At 49.6% G+C, this 21,782-nt stretch overlaps 1 protein-coding gene across 1 annotated transcript; it reads left to right on the top strand.

Annotated features, from left to right (window-relative positions):
• Positions 1 to 1,817: 1,817 nt before the first annotated feature.
• Positions 1,818 to 20,116, top strand: LOC133759761 (cytochrome P450 4A6). The gene is made up of 12 exons (XM_062191257.1): positions 1,818 to 2,041; positions 3,279 to 3,420; positions 4,094 to 4,138; positions 4,615 to 4,742; positions 5,646 to 5,770; positions 14,101 to 14,255; positions 14,646 to 14,752; positions 14,845 to 15,035; positions 15,141 to 15,274; positions 16,501 to 16,565; positions 16,713 to 16,789; positions 19,071 to 20,116. Exons 1-12 carry the CDS (start codon positions 1,847 to 1,849, stop codon positions 19,237 to 19,239), a joined length of 1,533 nt encoding a protein of 510 aa, XP_062047241.1. The 5' UTR covers positions 1,818 to 1,846; the 3' UTR covers positions 19,240 to 20,116.
• Positions 20,117 to 21,782: the final 1,666 nt, after the last annotated feature.

The following is a 21,782-nucleotide window of genomic DNA, read 5'->3' as shown; positions in this document are numbered from 1 at the left end:
CCACAAGAGAAGGGGCTGGGTGCAGGCTGGACACTCCATGCTCTGGGGCTGTCGGGGCAGGAGTTTGAGCTGAATATGTTCTGGCAGGGTGCTCAGCAGGGCCCCTGGCATCAGCTCAGGCAGAATGGCTCGTGCTGGCTGTGTTCAGAGAGGACGGAACCATGGCTCTCACCATCATTACGGCCCTGAGAGCTGTGGGTGAAAAGAGGGCGCTGAACCTAGTCCCAGAGGGATGGGAGAGGTGGAGACGTGACACTGACCAAAGACACGCGGAGGTGGGCAAACGGGGGAAAGTGAATCCCCACGCATCCAGGAGTAACCCTGCACCTCACTTACACCTAAACACAAGGATGAGGCGCTTAACCCTGTGTTGCAGTGTGGATTTGTTTCTGAGAGGAGGAGCGTGGTGGGGGCAAGAGGCGCGGAGTCACCACACAGACCCCGGGAGTCGGGTGAAAGCAAGCCTGAGGCAAGCAGCCTGCAGACTCGTTTATTTCAGTTGTTACAACATCTTATATAGCCAAGACAGCCAATCAGGTCAAGGGGCGGTTTATGCCCTAACCAGTCACAGCCTGTTGTCAGTCAGGCTCTGTTTGCCATGTGGTTTCCAAAACCATCCAATCACAGCCTGTTGCCAAGCAGGCTCCGTTGCCAGGTGGGATTCAAAGCCATTCCTGAGTCACTGACGCTCGCTTGCCAGCGGCCATTGTGGCATGGCCTGCTCATTCCCCCACAACCCTGGAGCAGGGTAGCCTGACAGATCTGCCCGCTCCTTGGAAATGCTGAGTAAAACACAGCAAGTGTGCAATGGCTCCTAAGAGTTGGGGGGCTGCCACACAGACATACGAACATTTCAGTATGGATGTTGTGAGAGAAAACACGTAAAGGTCTTTGCTCAGAACACAGTAAATACTCAACGTTAGCTGACAGCACAGCAGGGGCCCAACGATCATGAAGAGCTCAGAAACTGGACAAGGCAAAAAGACTCAACAACCAAAATTCCAAACCGCGCTCCCTGGCTTCAAAGTTCTTTCTACTCCTTGCTCTTTTCACCTCGTGCTGTAGGTGCACAACAGGTGCTGAGTCAAGTAGGACAAAGGCCAGGGTCCAAGAGTCCCTGGTCATGGAGGGAGGCTGGAGAGCGAGATGGAACGCAAATACTGAACTAGGGCAAAGTTGAGGGCAGTGGGGTGAAAATGCTTGTCTGCCCATCTCCCTGAGGTTTTTCACAGGGCCCAGAATTAGGGGACAAAAAAGGAGCTGTGGCACCTCATGGGGTACAATGAATCACCTTTAAGGAGGAAAGGCAAGGAAAAGGGTGTTGGTCACATTTCTGAGACTGTTGGAGGGAGGCAGTTTGGGAATCCAATAGAAAATGGTGCTAATCCCACCTTGGACTCGCAATGACTGCTTTTCTCTGAAAAACAGCGCTTCACCTCCCTGTCCTCAGTGTCTGATCGACGAAGTCAAGGCAGTAATAAATGCAGCCACGCTTATTGAAGTTCAAATAAACTAGCTTGCAAATTCCCTGAAGTTGGGGCTCATATCTATTCTTGCTAACGTACAGCCCAACACTGAGCATACTGCCTAGCACATAGTAGGTGCTCATTAAATGTTTGGGAATAACACGGAGCTGGGCAGGTGTCCACAGACATTGTCACTGCCAGCTGGCTCTCTTCCCCAGGGTGTTATGAACTTCTTCCCAGGGTTAACGAACTCTGCTCTGTGAGGTCAACTTCTGCCCCCACCCTTTGATCTCCCCACAAGTGGGCGGGGCAATGCTCCTAAAACTTAGACAAGGGTCAGTGACAGGGAGGGACAGTCACAGGTCCAGAGCCGCTGCACCATGAGCGTGTCTGCGCTGAGCCCCACCCGGCTCCCGGGTAGCCTCTCTGGGCTCCTCCAAGCGGCAGCCCTGCTGGGTCTGCTCCTGCTGCTGTTCAAGGCAGCTCAGCTCTACCTGCACCGCCAGTGGCTGCTCAAAGCCCTCCAGCAGTTCCCGTGCCCGCCCTTCCACTGGCTCCTGGGGCATAGTCGAGAGGTAGGAAGGAGCGGGACAGGGACTGGGAGGGCAGGGGTGGCCGGGGCTCTCAGAACCCAGTCAGCATGGTCACAGGATGCAGGAGCACAGGGCCACGAGGGGACGCTCAGACTGCCTCTTATCCCTGGCCTCATCCTAGCAATGGGGAGCTCCCGTCTCACTGGCATCTTGTCCTGCTGTGACCCAGCCCTGTCACACATTCCCTCCTCCTACACACCTGCCCTCCATCCTGGCAGCCCTGCCCTTGGAGGGCAAGACCACCACTATCTGAGTCTCTCCAACTCCAGGTTGAGCACCTCCAAAAGCCTCAACTGTTTTCATAGAACCAAGCTTCTAGGGGCTTCCTTGTCCCCGTCACTCAGTCACCCTCTCTGCCTGGGCCTGGGCTTGCCTGGGAACAGACATGAGCCATTGATGGAATCCTTGTACTGTGGGATTCAGCGTGTGGAGACGACAGGCAGGAGTCTCCGAAGGAATCAGGACATGGGGAACAGCTCCCTCTGCTGGATGGGGCTGGGAGTGGTGTAATGTCAGGTGTAGGGGACCAGCTGGCTTGGTTGGCCCAAGACTGAGGGAATTTCCAGAATGTGTGATTTCAGGGTCAAGGGCACACAGAGGGAGGTGGCCTACATGACGTCCTCCAGGTGACTGGTACTGACTTGAAGTTGCACATTAAACAGTCTATCACCCTCCCGTTACTCCTCCTGCACACCCTGGAGAGTGAGATCCTGGGAGAACACTTTTTCCCTCCCCGTTACCCCGTTGCCCAGCACAGAGCCTGGCACAGGGATGCTCAGGCCAGGTGTGTGGAGTGACAGAGAAAGGAGGGAAAGTATCAGCTCAAGGGTTGGAAAGCCACAGAGCCACTCCTGCGTTGTCAGCACTGTAGGTGCAGAGGCTTAAGACAGAGTAAAAAGAGGTTTTACCAAAAGCATATACATTGGCCTCATCTGACTATAGCTGGAGCGTATGGAGCTGGCACCAACAGCTGAGGCTCTGATACCCACAAGTCCTCGAAGTCACACAGCTCCATCCAAGAGGGGGGAGAGTCCTAGGGCAAGATCTTAGAGCAAGGCCTGGGAGAGGCCAAAGGACTGGCTTCCAGCCCAGATAAGCTGTCAAAAACAGCTCCAAATCACTACTTAGAACTTTTAAGGCCAGAACTATCTCCCTGAAGCTGTCCAAGAACTAGAACTAAATGATGAGTTTTAATGATTTCTCTTTCTTTTGGTGTCAGTTCCAAAATGGCCATGAGTTACAAGTGATACTGAAATGGGTGGAGAAATTCCCAAGTGCTTGTCCTCGCTGGCTATGGGGGAGCAGAGCCCACCTCCTGATCTATGACCCTGACTACATGAAGGTGATTCTGGGGAGATCAGGTAAGCGTGAAACCTCATCCCAGCTGGAGCAGCCCTGCCCTGTTGGGCTTCTACCTCTGTGACTGTGAAATCCCAGAGAGACAGTGGCATTTTAGACATCAATGCCTAAACACCCACCCAACCATACTCCCAACACCCATGCCAGAAAGTGAACCAGCATATTTACTGAATACTGGATTTATCAAACAGCTGCACAGAACTGCATTTCATTTTCTTTTTTCTTCTTTTTCCCCCCTTTCTTTAGCCAAAACTGAGATAATCTGTTATGTTATGCAATTGCCCCAGATCTGGAAAAAGAACTTCATATTCATACAGACTTGAGTTGGGAACCTCATATTCTTACTATTCTGGTGCATGGAATGGCTAAGCTACCCTAAGATAGAAAAACTGCAAACTTGGGCATGGAGGACAAAGTTATACGTTTCTCACCAACTCATCCTCCTGGTCCTGTGGGTGCTTGGATGCTGGTGCCCTGAGCCTACCTTCCTGAGCACAATGGACTTTCTGGACAAGACGGAAGGGGATGAGAGGCAAGCGGGAGGTTTCATGGGACCAACTGCCAACTGAAAGTCATCAGGAATTGATGACAGCCCATGGTGTGAACCACAGCTACTGCAGGGTACTGCCTCATTTGGTCCCTTGCTGCCAACACGTGTCCTTACTTGTCTTTCAGACCCAAAGGCTCAAGGTTCCTACAGGATGCTGGCTCCCTGGATTGGTATGTACAACTAAACTAGGACTGTACCTACTTCCCAGTTAAGTTTACCAGCAGTTATCACTTTGGCTCACTGAGATAAGTGAGTGGTGGCCTCCACTGTCACTACCCTATCCCTCAATCAAACTTCATTTCTCTTCTAACCAGACCCTCATCGCTTCCTAAAGCTGGCGTGAGTCCTCTTGAGGCTCAAATCCTCCTGGCATTTCTCATTCTTCTCCAAACATGCTCAGCCTGGCACTGACTTAACTTCCTCTCCTCAACTCTTTTCCCCCTTTATCTCACAGTCATTATAACCTTGCATGTTCCAGTGCAGTTGGAAAATTCACAATCCTAAAATGCACCAATTTTTTTGCCTTTGTCCATGATGCACCTTCTTCTTTCTCCCCCAAGTCTCTCTCTGTACCCCAAAATTGTCCCAGGTCGTCCTTTTGATCCTGTCACACACACACACACATGCACACTCATCTCTGGCCCAGGGTACGGTTTGCTCCTGCTGAACGGGCAGACGTGGTTCCAGCACCGGCGCATGCTCACCCCAGCCTTCCACTACGACATCCTGAAGCCCTACGTGGGGCTCATGGCAGACTCCGTCCGAGTGATGCTGGTGAGTCCGTCTGTCTGTCACCTTCACACATCCACTCCCAGCATGCAGTCACAGACTCCACTGCCAAACTCATGCGCCCACAGTCATCAGACACAGCCACACAAAGTAGCACTCAGGCCACTGATAGGACAGCAGGGTTCCCCAAAGGTGCACGACTCAGAGGACGTCCATGCATCAACATGACTCCACACTTTGCTCATCATACTGGAAGATAGGGCCATGGTGGACACAAGCCACTGGCCTCCCACTTCCAAATCTTTTGCACGGCGAACTAGAGGAATAGTTAGTCTCACCAGACAGCAAGTTGACCTGCTCCTGGCTGACCTGGCCAACAGCAGCTTCAGTGGCAGGGTGGACCTCCCATTACATCCCTCAAAGAGGCTCTGACCTGGGGCCCACGGCTTCCGCGTGGTTGTGAGCCAGCCACAGAGCGAAGTGCCCACCAGGGCTCCATTCTCAGAGCCACACCTGCCACACCGTCAGCCCCTCCCATCAGAACTCTGACTCCTCATTCAGCTGTGCTCAGCAAACCCCTGATGAACACAAAGGAAGCGAAGGCCCTGCTGTCCCCCTGTTGAGATGCTCAACTTTCAGAATGCTGAAGAGTCAGGCCTCTCGCTCCTTATCCCCCAAATAAATACATTTCTCAACATCTAAAAGATCAAAACTGGATCTCAAAATTTAAAATTGAATCTTATGCTAGACTATGTTTAATTTTGTGATAAAATTGGTGAAAACAGAAGTTTCATTTTACAAATATTTGCTTTACAAACAATTTGTTACATTACATCTGCTCTGTGTGAGGGTTTCTAAACACAACACCTGGGGGTTCAGGGAAAGAACCTCAGCTCCCTGGCCCAGGCCTTGGGTGGGAATCAAGGCCAAAGCTCAGCCTCCCCACAGGACAAATGGGAGCAGCTGGTCAGCCAGGACGCCTCGTTGGAGGTCTTCCAACACGTCTCCCTGATGACCCTGGACACCATCATGAAGTGTGCCTTCAGCCACCAGGGCAGCGTCCAGCTAGACAGGTCTGTGATAATTCTTTGTTTGTTTGTTTGTTTTTAGAAAGCTTTTATTTAATGAATACAAATTTCATAGGTACAGTTTTTGGAATATAACGGTTCTTCATCCCATAACCACCCTCCAACCCCATTCCTGTCCCACCTCCTACTTCCTCTCCCATCCCATTCTTCATTAAGATTCATTTTAATTAACTTTATATACAGAAGACCAACTCTATACTAAGTAAAGATTTTCACAATTTGCACCCCCCCACACACACACACAAAATATAAAGTACTGATTGAGAGCAAGTTTTACAATTATTTCTCATAGTACAACTCATTAAGGACAGAGGTCCTACATGGAAAGTAAGTGCACAGTGACTCCTGTTGTTGATTTCACAATTGACACTCTTATTTAGGATGTCTCTGATCACATGAGCTGCCAAGGCTATGGAAGCCTTTTGAGTCCACAAACTCCTTTAGTATTTAGATAGGGCTATAAGCAAAGTGAAAGTTCTCTCCTCCCTTCAGACAAAGATACCTGCTTCTTTGATGGTCCCTTCTTTCTGCTGGGATCTCACTCACATAGATCTTTCATGTAGGTCATTTTTTTTGCCACAGTGTCTTGGCTTTCCATGCCTGAAATACTCTCATGAGCTTTTTAGCCAGATCCGAATGCCTTAAAGGCTATTCTGAGGCCAGAGTGCTGTTTAGGACATCTGCCATCCTATGAATCTGCTGTGTATCCTACTTCCCATGTTGGAACATTCTCTCCTGTTTAATTCTATCTATTGTTATTACCAGATACTTGGTCTTATTTATGTGATCCCTTTGACACTTAATCCTATCTATACAATCAATTACACACTTAATTTGATCACTTTAACACGTAAGATTGCATTAGTACCACACAGTTTAATGGGATTTGGAGTCCCATGGCAAGTTTTTAGCTTTATCCTTAGGGGTAATTCCATGGGAATGTGTGCCAAACTATATAGCTCCTACCTCTCTTATTTTTACTCCTATTTCTTTAAAGATGTATTTATTTATTTGAAAGAGCTACACAGAGAGAGGTGAGGCAGAGAGAGAGAGAGAGAGAGAGAGAGAGAGAGGTCCACCATCCGCTGGTTCACTCCCCAGATGACCGCAATAGCCAGAGCTGCACTGATCCAAAGTCAGGAGCCAGGAGCCTCCTCCGGGTCTCCCATGTGGGTGCAGGGGCCCAAGGACCTGGGCCATCCTCTAGTGCTTTACCAGGCCACAGCAGAGAGCTGGATTGGAAGTGGAGCAGCCGGGTCTCAAACTGGCACCCATATGGGACGCCAGAACTGCAGGCCAGGGCTTTAACCTGCTGTGCCACAGCACAGGCCCCTCCACTCCTATTTTTTTACTGGGATCTATTTTCAGTTGGATTTATATACTTATAAATAATTTTGTGTTAGTAAAGAGTTCTACCAATTATATTAAATAGAAAAAGAAAATAATAAAAAATAATAAAATAAACTGTTCCTCAACAGTTACGACAAGGGCTGTTCAAGTCATTGCTTCTCATAGTTTCAATCTCACTTCTACAGGTTTCCTTTTTGGAAGCCTGTAGTTGTCACAGATCCTTTTAGTCACAGAATCTGTTGTCAGAGTCCTGTTAGTTGTCTCATCAGGGAGAACATAGGGTATTTGTCCCTTTGGGACTGGCTTATTTCACTGAGTATGATGTTTTCCAGATTCGTCCATTTTGTTACAAATGATAGGATTTTGTTTTTGTTTTTTTTACCACTGTATAGTATTCCATAGAGTATATATATCCCATAATTTCTTTATCCAGTCTTCCATTGATGGGCATTTATGTTGATTTCATGTTAGCTAGTATTAATTGAGCTGCAATAAACATGGAGGTGCAGATAATTCTTTTATTTGCTGATTTCATTTTCCTTTGGTAAATTCCGAGGAGTGGGATGGCTGGGTCATATGGTAGGACTATATTAAGATTTCTGAGGTATCTCCAAACTGTCTTCCATTGTGGCTTTACCAGTTAGCATTCCCACAAACAGTAGAGTAGGGTACCTTTTTCCCCACATCCTCACCAGATTTGTTGTTTGTTGATTTCTCTATAAAAGCCATTCTAAATGGGGTGAGGTGAAACCTCATTGGGGTTTTGATGGCTTGTGATCCTGAACATTTTTTCATGTGTCTTTTGTCCATTTGGATTTCCTCTTTTGAAAAATGCCTCTTTAAGTCCTTGGCCCATCTCTTAACTGGGTTGTTTATTTTGTTGTTGTGGAGTTTCTTGATCTCTTTGTAGATTCTGGTTATTGATCCTTTACCAGTTGCATAGTTTGCAAATAATTTCTCCTATTCTGTTGGTTGCCTCTTCACTTTCCTGTTTCTTTTGCAGTACAGAAGCTTCTCAATTTGGAGTAATCCCATTTGTTAATTTTGGCTTTGGCTGCCTGTGCCTCTGGAGTCTTTTCCAAGAACTCTTTGCCTGTGCCTGTGTCTTGCTGGGTTTCCCCAGTTCTCTAATAATTTGATGGTGTCAGGTTGTAGATTTAGATCTTTAATCCATGTTGAGTGGATTTTTGTGTAAAGTTTAAGGTAGGGGTCTTGCTTCATACTTCTGCATAAGAAAATCCAAATTTTCCCAGCACCATTTGTTGAATGGTGCTCCAGAGATTGATATTAGCTCCTTGATCAAATATAAGTCGGTTGTAGATGTTCAGATTGATTTTTGATGTTTCTATTCTGTTCCATTGGGCTATCCATCTATTTTTGTACCATACCAAGCTGTTTTGATCATAACTGCCTTGTAGTAAGTCTTGAAATCTGATATTGTTATGCTTCTGGCTTTGTTTTTGTTGTATAAGATTGCTTTAGCTATTTGAGGTCTCCTGTGCCTCCATGTTAATTTCAGCACTTTTTCTAGATCTGCGAAGAATGTCTTTGATATTTTGATTGGTATCGCATTGAATCTGTAAATTACTTTTGGAAGAATGGACATTTTGATGATATTGATTCTTCCAATCCATGAACATGGAAGATTTTTCCTTTTTTTGTATCTTCTATTTCCTTCTTTAATGTTTTGTAATTTTCATCATAGAGCTTTTTGACATCTTTGGTTAAATTTATTCCAAGGTATTTTTTAATAGCTGTTGTGAATCAGATTGATCTTAGAAGTTCTTTCTCAACCATGGCATTGTCAGTGTATACAAAGGCTGTTTATTTTTGTGTATTAACTTTATATCCTGCTACTTTACCAAACTCTTCTATGAATTCCAATACTCTCTTAGTGGGATTTTTGGGTCTCCTATATATAGAATCATGTCATCTGCAAATAGAGGTAGTTTGACTTCCTCCTTCAAAATTTGTATCCCTTTGATTTCTTTTTCTTGCCTAGTGGCAAGAAACTTCCAGCACTATATTGAATAGTAATAGCGAGAGTGGGCATCCCTGTCTGGTACCAGATCTCAGTGGGAATGCTTCTAACTTCTCCCCATTCAATATGATGCTGGCCGTGAGTTTTTCAAAAATTGCCTTGATTGTGTTGAGGAATGTTCCTTCTATACCTAATTGTTTTGCTTTCTCTGCGTCTATCAAGATAATCATATGGTTTTTGTTCACCAGTTTGTTAATGTGATGTATTACATTGACTGATTTGCAAATGTTGAACCATCTCTGCACACCAGGGATAAATCCCACTTGGTCTGGGTGGATACTCTTTCTGATGTGTAGTTGGATTTGATTGGCTAGAATTTTGTTGAGGATTTTTGCATCTATGTTCATCAAAGAAATTGTAATTCTCTTTCTCTGCTACATCTTTTTCAGGTTTTGGAATAATTATGATGCTGGCTTCATAGAAAGAATTTGGGAAGATTCCCTCTCTTTCAATTGTTTTGAATAACTTGAGAAGAATTGGAGTTAGTTCTTTAAATGTCTAGAAGATTCAGCAGTGAATCCATCTGGTCCTAGGCTCTTCTTTGTTCAGAGGGCCTTTATTACTGATTCAATTTCTGTCTTGGTTATTAGTCTGTTTAGGTGTTCTATGTCTTCATGGATCAATTTAGGTGGGTTTTCTGTGTCCAGGAATCTCTCCATTTCTTCTAGGCTTCCCAGTTTGCTGGCATAAAACTCTTTGTAGTAATTTCTGGTGATTTTTATTTCTGTGATGTCTGTTGTTACATTTCCTTTTTAATCTCTAATTTTATTTATTTGAGTCTTCTCTCTCCTTTTTTGGCTTGTTGGGCCAATGGTGTGTCAAATTTGTTTATTTTTTCAAAAAACCAGCTCTTCATTTTGCTAATCTTTTGTATTGTTTTTGTTTTTTATTCAATTTTGTTGATTTCTTCTCTATTTTTAATTATTTCTTTTCTCCTACTAGTTTTGGGTTTGGTTTTCTCTTTTTCTAGATCCTTGAGATGTAGTGATAGCTCATTTATTCGGCGCCTTTGCAATTTCTTGATGAAGGCACCTATTGCAATAAACTCTCCTCTTAACATTGCTTTTGCTATATTTCATAAGTTTTTTTTAAAACAGGCAGAGTGGACAGTGAGAGAGAGAGACAGAGAAAGAAAGGTCTTCCTTTTGCCATTGGTTCACCCTCCAATGGCCGCCGCGGCCAGTGCACTGCGGCCGGTGCATGGCTCTGATCCGAAGCCAGGAGCCAGGTGTTTCTCCTGGTCTCCCATGCGGGTGCAGGGCCCAAGCACTTGGGCCATCCTCCACTGCACTCCCAGGCCACAGCAGAGAGCTGGACTGGAAGAGGGGCAACCGGGACAGAATCCAGTGCCCCTATTGGGACTAGAACCCGGTGTGCCTGTGCCACAATTAGCCTAGTGAGCCACAGCGCCGGCCTGTATTTCATAAGTTTTTGATATGTTATGTTGTCATCCTCATTTGTTTCCAGAAATTTTTATCTCCCTTTTGATTTCTTCTGACCCACTGTTCATTCAGGAGCAGGTTGTTCAGTCTCCATGTGTTTGCATATGCTCTAGAGATTCCTGAGTTACAGATTTCCAGCTTCATTCCACTGTGGTCAGATTTTGGTGGTATGATTTTGTGGTATGATTTTGATTTTTTTGAATTTGCTGAGACTTGCTTTATTTCCTAGTATGTGGTGAATCCTAGAGAAAGTTCCATGCACTGCTGAGAAGAATGTGAATTCTGCAACTCTAGGATGAAAAGTTCTCTAGATATCTATTAGATCCATTTAATCTATAGTGTCAATTAACTCTGCTGTTTCTTTGTTTATTTTCTGTCTGATAATCTGTCCATTGCTGAAAGTGGAGTATTGAAGTCCCCCATTACTATTGTATTGGAGTCTAGGTCTCCCTTTAAATCCCTTAACATTTCTTTTAAATAGCCATGTGCTCTGTAATTAGGTGCATATACATTTATAGTAGTTACATCTTCCTGTTGAATTGATCCCTTAATCATTATATAGTGCCCTTCATTTTCTCTTTTTACAGTTTTTGTGTTAAAATCTATTTTGTTTGATAATAGGATGGCTACACCAGCACTTTTTTGGTTTGTTGGTATGGAATATCTTTTTCCATTCTTTCACTTTCAGTCTGCAAGCATCTTTATTGCTGGGATTTGTTTCTTATAGGTAGCAAATAGATTGGTTTTTTTTTAATAAATTCAGCCAATCTGTGTCTTTTAACTGAGGGGTTGTATCTTTTAACTGAGGAGTTGAGGACATTTACATTCAAGGTGACTGTTGATGAGTAATGACTTTGCCCTGCCATTTTTCCAAAAATATTCCTATTTTTTACTTTTAATTTCCTTTGAACTTTTACTAAGAGATTTTCTTCCCTTACCTTCTTTCATAGTGATTACCATGTTTCTCTGTTTCTACGTGCAACATGTCCTTAAGCATCTTTTGCATGGCTTGGATGGGTGGTGACAAATTCTTTCAATTTCTATTGATTATGGAAGGTCTTTATTTCACCTTCATTCATAAATGAGAGCTTTGCAGGGTATAATATTCTGGGGTGACAGTTTTTTTCTCTTAAGACTTGGACTATACCTCTCCGTTCCCTCTTTAGCCTATAGGGTTTCTGAAAAGAAGTTCACTGTGAGTCTAATTAGTGGTTCTCTTAAAGTAATCTGGCATTTCTCTCATGCACATTTTAGAATCTTCTTTTTATATTTTACTATGGAGAGTTTGATTACAATGTGTCATGGTGAGGATTTTTCTGGTCATGTCTATTAGGAGTTCTGTGTGCTTCCTATACTTGGATGTCCCTTTCTTTCTCCAAACTAGGGAAGTTTTCTGTTATTATTTCACTAAAAAGGTCTTCTAATCCTTTCTCACTTTCCATGCCTTCAGGAACTCCTGGAACCCATATATTGGCTCTTTGTTTAGTATCCTATAGATTCCCAATAGTGTTTTTTAGTTTTCTAATTTCCTCTTCTTCTCTTTGGTTTGACTGCATAATTTCCTGTGCTTTTTCTTCTAAGTCTGATATTCTTTCTTCTGTTTCACCAATTCTGTTGTTAAGGCTCTCCACTGCATTTTTTATTTCTTCTATTGAATTCTTCATTTCCAAGATGTCATTTTGATTTCTCTTTAAGATCTCAATTTCATGGGAGAAATTTTCTTTCAGCTCCTGCATGGATTTCAGTATTTCACACATTTGCTTCTGATTACTTCTATGTAATCTTATGATCAATTTTTTTAATTCCATCTCCTGCATTTCTTCCATCTCATCATCTTCACAACCCAGTATTGAAGTGTCATATTCTTTTGGGAGTGTCATGTAGTCCTCCTTATTCTTGTTTCTTTAATTGGTGTGTTTGTTGGTTGGCATTTCTCTTTTTTATCAGAAGGGAAATTTATTCTGCTCAGCTGAGCTCCTCTCCTCAAAGGAGACCAGTGCCTGAGCGCTAGCCCCAGTGGGTGTATTATCCGTCTGCTCTGTCCCAAAGACCACACAAAGGATCTGTGCAGTCCTCAGTGTAAGTTCAGATTCCCCTGCAATGTCTCTCACCAGGTAGCCAGAAAACCCTGAGCATGTGGAATCTCCCACTGTGACTGCTCAAAGTCCCAGCCACACCGTGATTCCTCCCACACATCCTCATTTATTTTTCAGTCTCAGTACAAAGCCTCACACAGTCACAGCTGTTAGTCCCCTGTTAGTTCTCCCCACCAGAGTCGGGAGTCTCCACTTGCCTGGTTACTGGACACAGACACGAGTTGGCGCAGCTGTTATGTATGTCCAAAATGGTGCCCGCTCTATTGGCTTGATACAAGATGCCATTGTAGAGTATCAGGGAGACAGAAACGTGTCTGTCCAGTCCTTTTTTTTTTTTTCTCCTGTAGTTTGGTACATTTTCCCCCACTGGGCTCCAAACTGGATTCCCTCTAGGCTCTTCCTGCAGCTTTTTTACCAGTGGTTTGGGCTGCTTCAGTCTCGTCTTACCTCACTTTCCAACGCTGGTGCGTAGGCTCTCAGCTGCTGGAGTCCTGAGCCATGGGCACCCACACCTTCCACATAGGTCCACCATGTCGCTCTAATTTTGGTAGAGTTTCCTCCACCCTTTTCTCCCAAACTCTTCCCTGAGACAACACTATTTCCACTTTTTATTTTATTTTATTTATTTGAAATGTAGAGTTACAGACAGAGAGAGGGAGAGACAGAAAGACAGGTCTTCCTTCCGTTGGATCACTCCCAAAATGGCCACAATGGCCAGAGCTGTGCCAATCCGAAGCCAGGAGGCAGAGGTTTCTTCCAAGTCTCCCGCACAGGTGCAAGGGCCCAAGGACTTGGGCCATCTTCTACTGCTTTCCCAGGCCACAGCAGAGAGCTGGATTGGAAGTGGAGCAGCCGGGATTAGAACCGGCATCCATATGGAATGCTGGCACTTCAGGCCAGGGTTTAACCTGCTGTGCTACAGCATCGGCATCCAACACTTTTTTAAAACTGTCTTCTCCTGGGCTAAGCAGTAAGCTCCCTCCCTACTCTGCTACTTTGGAACCGCCTATGATAACCCTTCACCTGTAGGGTCCTTGTGCTCACCATCAGTGTGCACGCACCTGCCAGCCAGCAGAGGGACTAGCATGCTCACCTCCACAAAAGGCAAGACGCTGACCCAGCCCACACCGAGCTCTAACTGCAGACCAGAGTCCTCCTGCCTCAGCCATGGATCACTGACACCCCTCCCCCTGCCCAGCACAGGTGGGAGCCTGGCTCTCCTGCCATCCTACAGAGGCCCCAGGGTCACAAGGACTGCAAACAGAAGTGGTGTGTGTCTCCATGCTGCCTGTCCCCAGTGTGGGGAGGAATCTCCTCCCAGAGCCCCACTCTGCCTCCAGATCGGAGGCCCCTCCACTCTGACCTCATCCACGTCCTCTCCCTCAGGAATTCCCACTCCTACATCCAGGCTGTTGGGGACCTGAACAACCTGTTCTTTTCCCGAGTGAGGAACGTCTTTCACCAGAGCGACTTCCTCTACAGGCTGAGCCCTGAAGGCCGCTTGTCCCACCGTGCCTGCCAGCTCGCCCACGAGCACACAGGTTCTGCCTCCTCCTGTGTCCCCTCCTTAACCTGCACAGCCCAAAGGAGCTGACGACAACTCACAAGGCAGAGCCAGGCCCATGCTCCTCCTACAGGAGCTGGGACACACACACTGGGTACCTCCCTGGTGCAGGGTCGGGAGCTGAGATGCTGGGGTGCTGGCAGGGGTTCCCATCACACTGGCGATGACTGAATGAGGCCCCAGCCCAGCAGCAATCAGCTGAGGCTCCTGGGCTGTGCTAATGCAGGGAGGCCTGCCCTCCATCCCAGGATGCTGGGTCCCACCCCCGACCCACACACCCACTCCCACGCCCACCCTGACCTCGAGGGCACCCAGGTTGGGGCAGCTGGGGCTCTCAGCTCCTCCCATAACCACTGCTCTGGGACAGACCGAGTGATCAAGCAGAGGAAGGCTCAGCTACAGCAGGAGGGGGAGCTGGAGAAAGTCAGCAGGAAGAGGCGCTTGGATTTCCTGGACGTCCTCCTCTTTGCCAAGGTCAGTGCGTGCAGGGCAGGCCCGAGCTTGGCCTGGAGGCACAGAGCCAGGGACAGAGCCCGCGCCCTCTCTCCTGCTGTGGCCTCCCCCAGATGGAGAACGGGAGCAGCCTGTCTGACCAGGACCTCCGCGCCGAGGTGGACACGTTCATGTTCGAGGGCCACGACACCACGGCCAGCGGCATCTCCTGGATCTTCTATGCTCTGGCCATGCACCCCGAGCATCAGCACCGGTGTCGCGAGGAGATCCAGGGCCTCCTGGGGGACGGAGCCTCCATCACCTGGTGAGTGAGAGCCCAGGAGGCAGTGGGGGAGGGCCCTGCCTGTCTGGGAGGGGAAGCCCTGGGGGGCCCAGCCCTGCCCCCTCCTCTGCCTGGGCTTTGTTTCAGGGAGCACCTGGACCAGATGCCCTACACCACCATGTGCATCAAGGAGGCAATGAGACTCTACCCACCGGTGCCAGGTGTCGGCAGAGAGCTCAGCTCGCCCATCACCTTCCCTGATGGACGCTCCCTGCCCAAGGGTACGATCTCCCCACCCTCACCTAAGGGCTCCCTGGGACACATGGAGGATCCAGGGAGCTCCTGCAGCTCCAAGCCTCTCTGGTCTCCCTGTGCTCACCAAGAAATGAGTGCTTCCTTTGTGTTTCAGATAAAATATGTGAAATGCTTGGCACAGCTGGGCCACAGCAAACTCTCCACAATCGTTCCTTCCTTTTCTTACTCATTAAGTGCACTTTCCAGTGTGACACATTCACCTGATCACCTGTAAGTCCATTCCAATTCTGATATTCCAGATGGGACCTAAGTTTGTGTCCCTCTCCAGTTAAAAACCCTCCTGCTCTAGCATCTTACAAGACCTCAACTCATTCAGACTGGTAGCACTGACCTTCTTTTGTTCTAATACTCCACACAGCAGTTCCATTCTCCAACAATACAGGGTTCAGCACTGATCCTGCCCGTCACTCATCTTCTTTGTCTCATGTACTTTTTTTAACATCCTCCACATTTGCTACAATGTGTGGCTAGTTCTCTGCAAGGAAATGCAAAGAACTGTGTGTTTAGATGGGTAAATGCGCTGAGATTCAGTCTACAGAAGCTTTTCCACGTGGGTGTTCAATCCATCACCTCTGGATGTGGCCCTGGGACTTGGGCCCTGGTATTCACATTCCCTGGGATGTGGGGAACTGTGAATGTCATGAGACAGGGTAGAGGCAGATGAGGCCAGAGCAGATGAGGATGACCAAGGAACCTGTGCCATGAGTCAGACACGGTGCAGGCTCTGAGGACTGATGGCAGAGAGCAGTGGATGGCTACCCCTGCCACAGTAGGAAGCCACTGGCACACCTCTCAGGGGTCCGAATCCCAGCCCTGCTGCACCCTAGCTGGGTGGCAGACCTGATCTCTCTGAGCCCTGGTCACCTGCTCTGGAGAATGGGGATGCATGAGGACCTCCTCCGGAGGGCCGTTGTGAGGACTGACAAGTTCGTGTAGTTTCACCTGAGCTGCTCCAGAAAGTAAGGGCCAACTCCTTCCTGCTTCTCTCTCTTGGATTCTTGGTTTTCTGCTTCTCATGGAGGCTCAGGTCCCTTGCCAAGCTCAGCCCGCTGCTCTCACATGAGCGTCCTGCTCAAAGTGATCGTTTGTGGCACCTGGGCCTGTTGCTCATGTGTGACCCCTGCTGGCTCAGGACACGCGCCCCAGCCCATGGGTGAGATCAGCCTCTTCTCTGTTTCTTCCTGCCCCAAAGGTGTCATAGTCACGCTCTCCATCTATGCCCTTCACCACAACCCGAAGGTGTGGCCAAACCCAGAGGTACGAGGGTCCTGGGAGGAGGGCAAGGGATGAGCCCCGGAACCCACACCTCCTCATCTGGCTCCCATCTCTATGGGCTCTGTCCCCTCATGGGTTGGAGGCAGAGCCTTGACCCCACCCATCCTGTGGCCCTGGTGCTCTCTACAGGTGTTCGACCCTTCCCGCTTCGCACCAGGTTCTGCTCGCCACAGCCACGCTTTCCTGCCCTTCTCAGGAGGATCCAGGTGAGAATCCTGTGTGCGCTGATGGAGTTGGAGAATGATGGGAAATCTCAGGGCTCATCCCCAGCATCTGTGACCTGCTGCGTTCCCACATGGGATCTTCAGACCTGCCCTCCTGTGTTGGCATTGCTGGGAGGAAGGCCTCGTGTGGGTGTCTCTGTGAGCCACGTAAGGGGGTGTTTCAGAGCAGTGTTGGGGGTGCCCCAAAGTTCAGGGCCTCCTGGAGGTCTGCTCACTATGGGGGTGTGGCTCTTCTGTGTAAATTACACTTCCCGGGTTGTGCTTTTCAATTTCTCCTTTTCCCACGCACTCTCAAGCCAGCCCACGGACCTTTCTGCTTAGTCACTAATCCTTCCATCACCAAACCAAAGGACCAGATGTCCTGTGTTTGCTGCCCGGCATGCTCGGGCGCCCTGACTGGCCACAGACTTGAAGGTCTCGGTGGCCTTTGTAGAAAGGGTCCCACCAGGGTGCGTCCTGTCTACCTCGGCACTCTGTCGCAGCAATAATCCGACCACATGTGGATGTCTGCCTTCCTTTACCACTTTACCAGATCCCAAAACTTGACAGGTGAAATGAGATTGTATACTCTGACATTGCACCAAGTCCTTTGTTGGAAAAAATTAAAATGAGGACAAAGGACTGCCTATTCTGTAAAGGACACGGAGCCCCTGAGAGGTGCCTGATGAGTAACTTTAAAACCCACTTGAAGTAGCTGTGGAGCTGGACAGTCGCACTCCAGTCCCTCCCGTGAAAATCCGAAAGGCTGTAGGAGCCATCCAGTGGATTACTATAAGTCTTGTGGAGGGTTAGTTGAAACATTTTTTTGCTTCCATGCATCTATGAATTCTTCCAATGGTGAGTGCACCCTCAGAGAACAGGCTTTTAGCAGACTGTGCCTCCAGGAGCTGGCTGTGGGGGGCATGGTTAATCCTGGGGTGAGAGCTCTGTCTAGACATCTGCAAACCATCTGCTGCCTCCACAGGGCGTTCAGTTCCTAGGTAAGAACCAACGTTCCCTTTCCTTGTATCCCATTCTGATTTATTTTTTTTTTCAATCCAATTGAATCAAACTTTTCAAATCAAATGAAGTTAATGCACTTAATTCAAATATAGAAGTGGTTACTAAGCCTGTTTCTCTGAGCCAAGTCCTCTGCCGGAACTGAGAGGCACAGAGATGAGAAATACTGGCTCTACCTCTAAAGGGTCACAGTCAAGGAGAGAAATGTGCTCTGCAGAGAAAAATACCTGTGCTCCGAATGGACAGGATTCCTTCCTTCCTTCCTTCCTTCTTTCACTCTTCCAGCCACTTCCTGAGAAGCTTCTGGAATGTTCTGTGTTCTGGCATTGTCCTAAGCATGCCTAGACCATGAGAAGTCTATGAACAAAACCCTAATCATGCCTTGGAAGTCTAGGAGGGAGTCAGATGGCTGGCAGAAGGGGGAGCTGTAGCAAGCCATTGGCCTGAGCCTTGAAGAAGTCAGACAGAGGGGGCACCTGCTCGGCGACTTCAGCAACACGAGCTGAGCCAGGAAGTGGGGCTGGACTGGGAGAAGTGGGTCAGCAGCAGTCCTCAGAGGGCTCGAAGCAGATGAACCATTTAGACACGGTCCCGTGGGCTTGGGGACCGTGGGAGGGTCTGAGGGTGGGGGCTTCAGTGTTGAGGGAGAGGAGCAAGGCAACCAGAAAAGTTGGGGGAGGAGAGTGAAGCATGACAAGGAGGGACATTGCTGGCACGGAATTAGGAGACAACAGATGCTGAGAAGCTGAGAAGCAGGAGCCTGGAGCCAAGAGGGAGGCAGACCTGACCAGTCCCGACCAGGAGCTTCCCGGTGGACCCTGTGAGTCCCTCTGAGGAGCTCAGTTCCTGGGGCCCTGTACTGGGGGAGGGCCTGGAAGCGTGGCCCAGCCTGTCCTGGCGGTCCTGATCAGTGGGCTCCACACCAGGGAGCCTGACGCTGTGTGCCTGTGCCAGCACTGAACTAGCAGTGAATGATGACTTCGATCATTCCTGTGGATGACCCTCTCTCATACGGGGCTGGCCCTGGCCTCCAAGTCACTTCCTGTCTTCCAAGAGCAGCAGCGAGGGCAGAACTAGCCCTGGTAGAGCAGTAGGCTGTGTCAAGGTCAGGAGAGTGTGACCAGTGATTGAGGTAGAGGTAAGGGGAGGGGTTGGGCAGACGGAGCAGCCAGCTCTGGGCTGGAGTTCAGGGACCAATGCCTGCCCAGCTCAGAGGGAGGGGGCCTGAAGCCGCTTCTCCTTGCGCTGTCCCTGCCTGGCCCAGGAACTGCATCGGGAAGCAATTTGCCATGAACGAGCTGAAGGTGGCCGTGGCCCTGACCCTGCTGCGCTTCGAGCTGCTGCCAGATCCCAAAAGAGTCCCGGATCAAAAACCACGTCTTGTGCTGAAGTCCAGCAGCGGGATCCACCTGCGTCTGAGGAAGCTCCGCTAACCCTGGCGGGGACAAGAGCAGGCTCTGGGGGCCTTCTGCCAGGCGTCCTGGCTTCCTGTCACCTGCCCGTGCCCCCTGCCTGTCTGCCCATATCCCACTTTCTATCCACCGGCGCTTCTTCCACCTGCCTGCCTTGCTGCCTCTTGGCCTCCAGCCTCTGTCCTCTCGCACCATCCTCTGGGCCGCTGACCTGAGTGTCTGTCTATTGTCCCCCTCCTGCCGGCACCTCTGACTGTGCACCCAATGCTGGTCACTGGCAGCCCTCCGCCTGCCTCCCCTCCACTGGTCCTTCCCCTCTGCTGCCATCTGTGTACGCAGTTCCGACAGCTGCTGCGCTATCATGGCTGTGATGGTTCTCCTCTTGAAGTCCTGGCAGTCGGAATCTGAAACACCTGTCACTGCTGGGAGACAAGCAAGCTGCCAGCTGGGCCAGGCTCCCTCTGCGGTTCTAGGAGTGAATCCTCGCCTCGGCTCTTCAGATCTAGAGCTGCGTTCCTGGCACCCTGCAGAACTGGCCCCTCCCTCCTCCTTAAAGCCAGCAGCATCTTCATTTCTCTCCCCCACCCCCTCCACATCTCCCCTCTCACAAACTCTTGTGATTTCATCAAAGCCACTCAGCTAACCTAGGCGAGTTTCCCTGGCCATCTTTCACTTAATCACATCTCTCCGAATTCCCTTTTGCAAGATGGGGGTCACACACTCAAGGCTTCCATACGTTCCATGTGTCCATCTTCCAGAGCTGTTGGTCATTGTAGCCCAGTCCCTGACTTCACCCCATCTTGTCTCTAAATCTCTCTTGCACGGCGCCAACTACACAATTGTCATCCACGCTGGCCTCTCTGCCTCCCTCCCTTCTGGAATAAATTGGACAAGCTTGTATGCAGAGTCTGCCTTCCCCTGGGAGATGGAGGGAGGAGGGGAGAGACACATGTCAGGTCCCCTCCGGGGAAGGAGACAGGTGATGTCTGCCCTGTGGTGCCGGGACCCTAGGCCAGCCTGATACAGCCCACCACGCTCCATGCAGACTCACACATCTGATCCCTGATGCTCCCCCCTGCCCAGCCCCTGGGACTCCCGTGACAGTGGAGTTTAGACAACGGGCTTTTCTCCAGAGAAGTGAAAATAAAATCCATCCTGGCTGTGTCACCAGCCACCTGTCAGCCTCCCTCACAGGTGACAGGAAGCCAGGATGCCTGGCAGAAGGCCCCCAGGGCCTGCAGGCTGTTCGGGAAGCTCACCGAGGGGTGGCAAGGCCTGGGAGGAGCCCAGGAGACAAATAGGTCCGGTCAACCCAAGCAGCCCCTTCCCCCACAGGACAACCTTAGGGCAGTCTCCTGTACCCAGGATGGCCACCAAGGGAGTAGGGACATCATCTGCTCTGCCCACACTTGGTCAGTGCCTGGGTGCTGGGCCCTGTTCCTAGCATTGCCCCCCATGTACTCCCACCAGTTTCCTTGGACTGGTGTCCCTGCTCCTGTCAGCCTGTCTTAACCCAGACTGTGTGTCTCCTGCTGTTCTGAACACAGGTCCCCCATTGTGCCCCCACCACTCCCACTCTAGGGCCTCAGATGCCAACAACAGACCTTCCTGGGGGCCCTGAACCTGCACTGTGGCCCTATTTTCTCCCCAGGATGGTGCGTGCAGCGGGATCTCTCTCCCGAGTCCCTGGCCTCCCAGGCTGGCTCAGCCTTACTCCGAGAAGGGCAGGAAGGGCTCTTGTCTGGGAGACTGGGGGAGGAGCATGAGCTGGGAGCATCATAGACAGGCTGTTCTGCAGTGGGAGCTCAACGTGCTGGGGACCCCCAAGGGCAGGTGCTCTGACTGCAGGATTCCACAGGGAGCCAGGAGATGTCCTAGAAGTGGGCAGTGGGCAAGACGCAGCGGGGCTCACGCTCATATACACGACCCTGACACCCACATGACACCCACTTCCATGCGGCCATGCCTGTCATAAATGACACAGGCCACTCCCACCCCCAGGATCAGAAGAGGCAGCCAAGTGTGTTGCAGAGCTTGAAGGACGAAGCAGAATCCGTCTGTGTGCCCACCAGGGCCCAATCTCTCTCCTTCCTTCCCGCAAGAGGTGCCTCCCTCCTCTCTGGCCCCCGAGCGCTCAGCTCTGTCTCCTGCCAGCACGCACCCTCAGAGAGGCCATCAGCTCCAGTGAGGGAGCCTCGCTCCAGCCGCTCCCAGCTGAGTGTCCCATGGCTTCCCTTCCTCGCTATTGAAACGGGATGACAGCCTCCTCCCAGCCAGCCTCAGGCCTCCTGAAGACCCAGAGAGGCGAGGGAAGTGGAGGCATGTGGACAGGGTGCCGCCCAGGTGCACCAGGAGACTGTGACCTGTGGCTCGGTGCGCAGGTGATGGCTGTGGGGGCCTCACCCCGGCTGGTGCACAGAGCAGAGGGTACAAGGCAGGCTGCTGAGACATGTGTGCCGCCAGGGAGCTCCGCAGCCCCACCTCAGGAGGGGAAGGAGTCTTGGTCTTGGTGGGGCTTTGCAGGGATGAGCAGGTGGCCCGTCACTGACAGGCCGTGGCCCTCT

The sequence above is a fragment of the Lepus europaeus genome, chromosome 5 (assembly GCF_033115175.1).
Source record: "Lepus europaeus isolate LE1 chromosome 5, mLepTim1.pri, whole genome shotgun sequence".
Lineage (NCBI taxonomy): Eukaryota > Metazoa > Chordata > Mammalia > Lagomorpha > Leporidae > Lepus > Lepus europaeus.
This window is presented reverse-complemented; position numbering and strand designations above follow the sequence as displayed.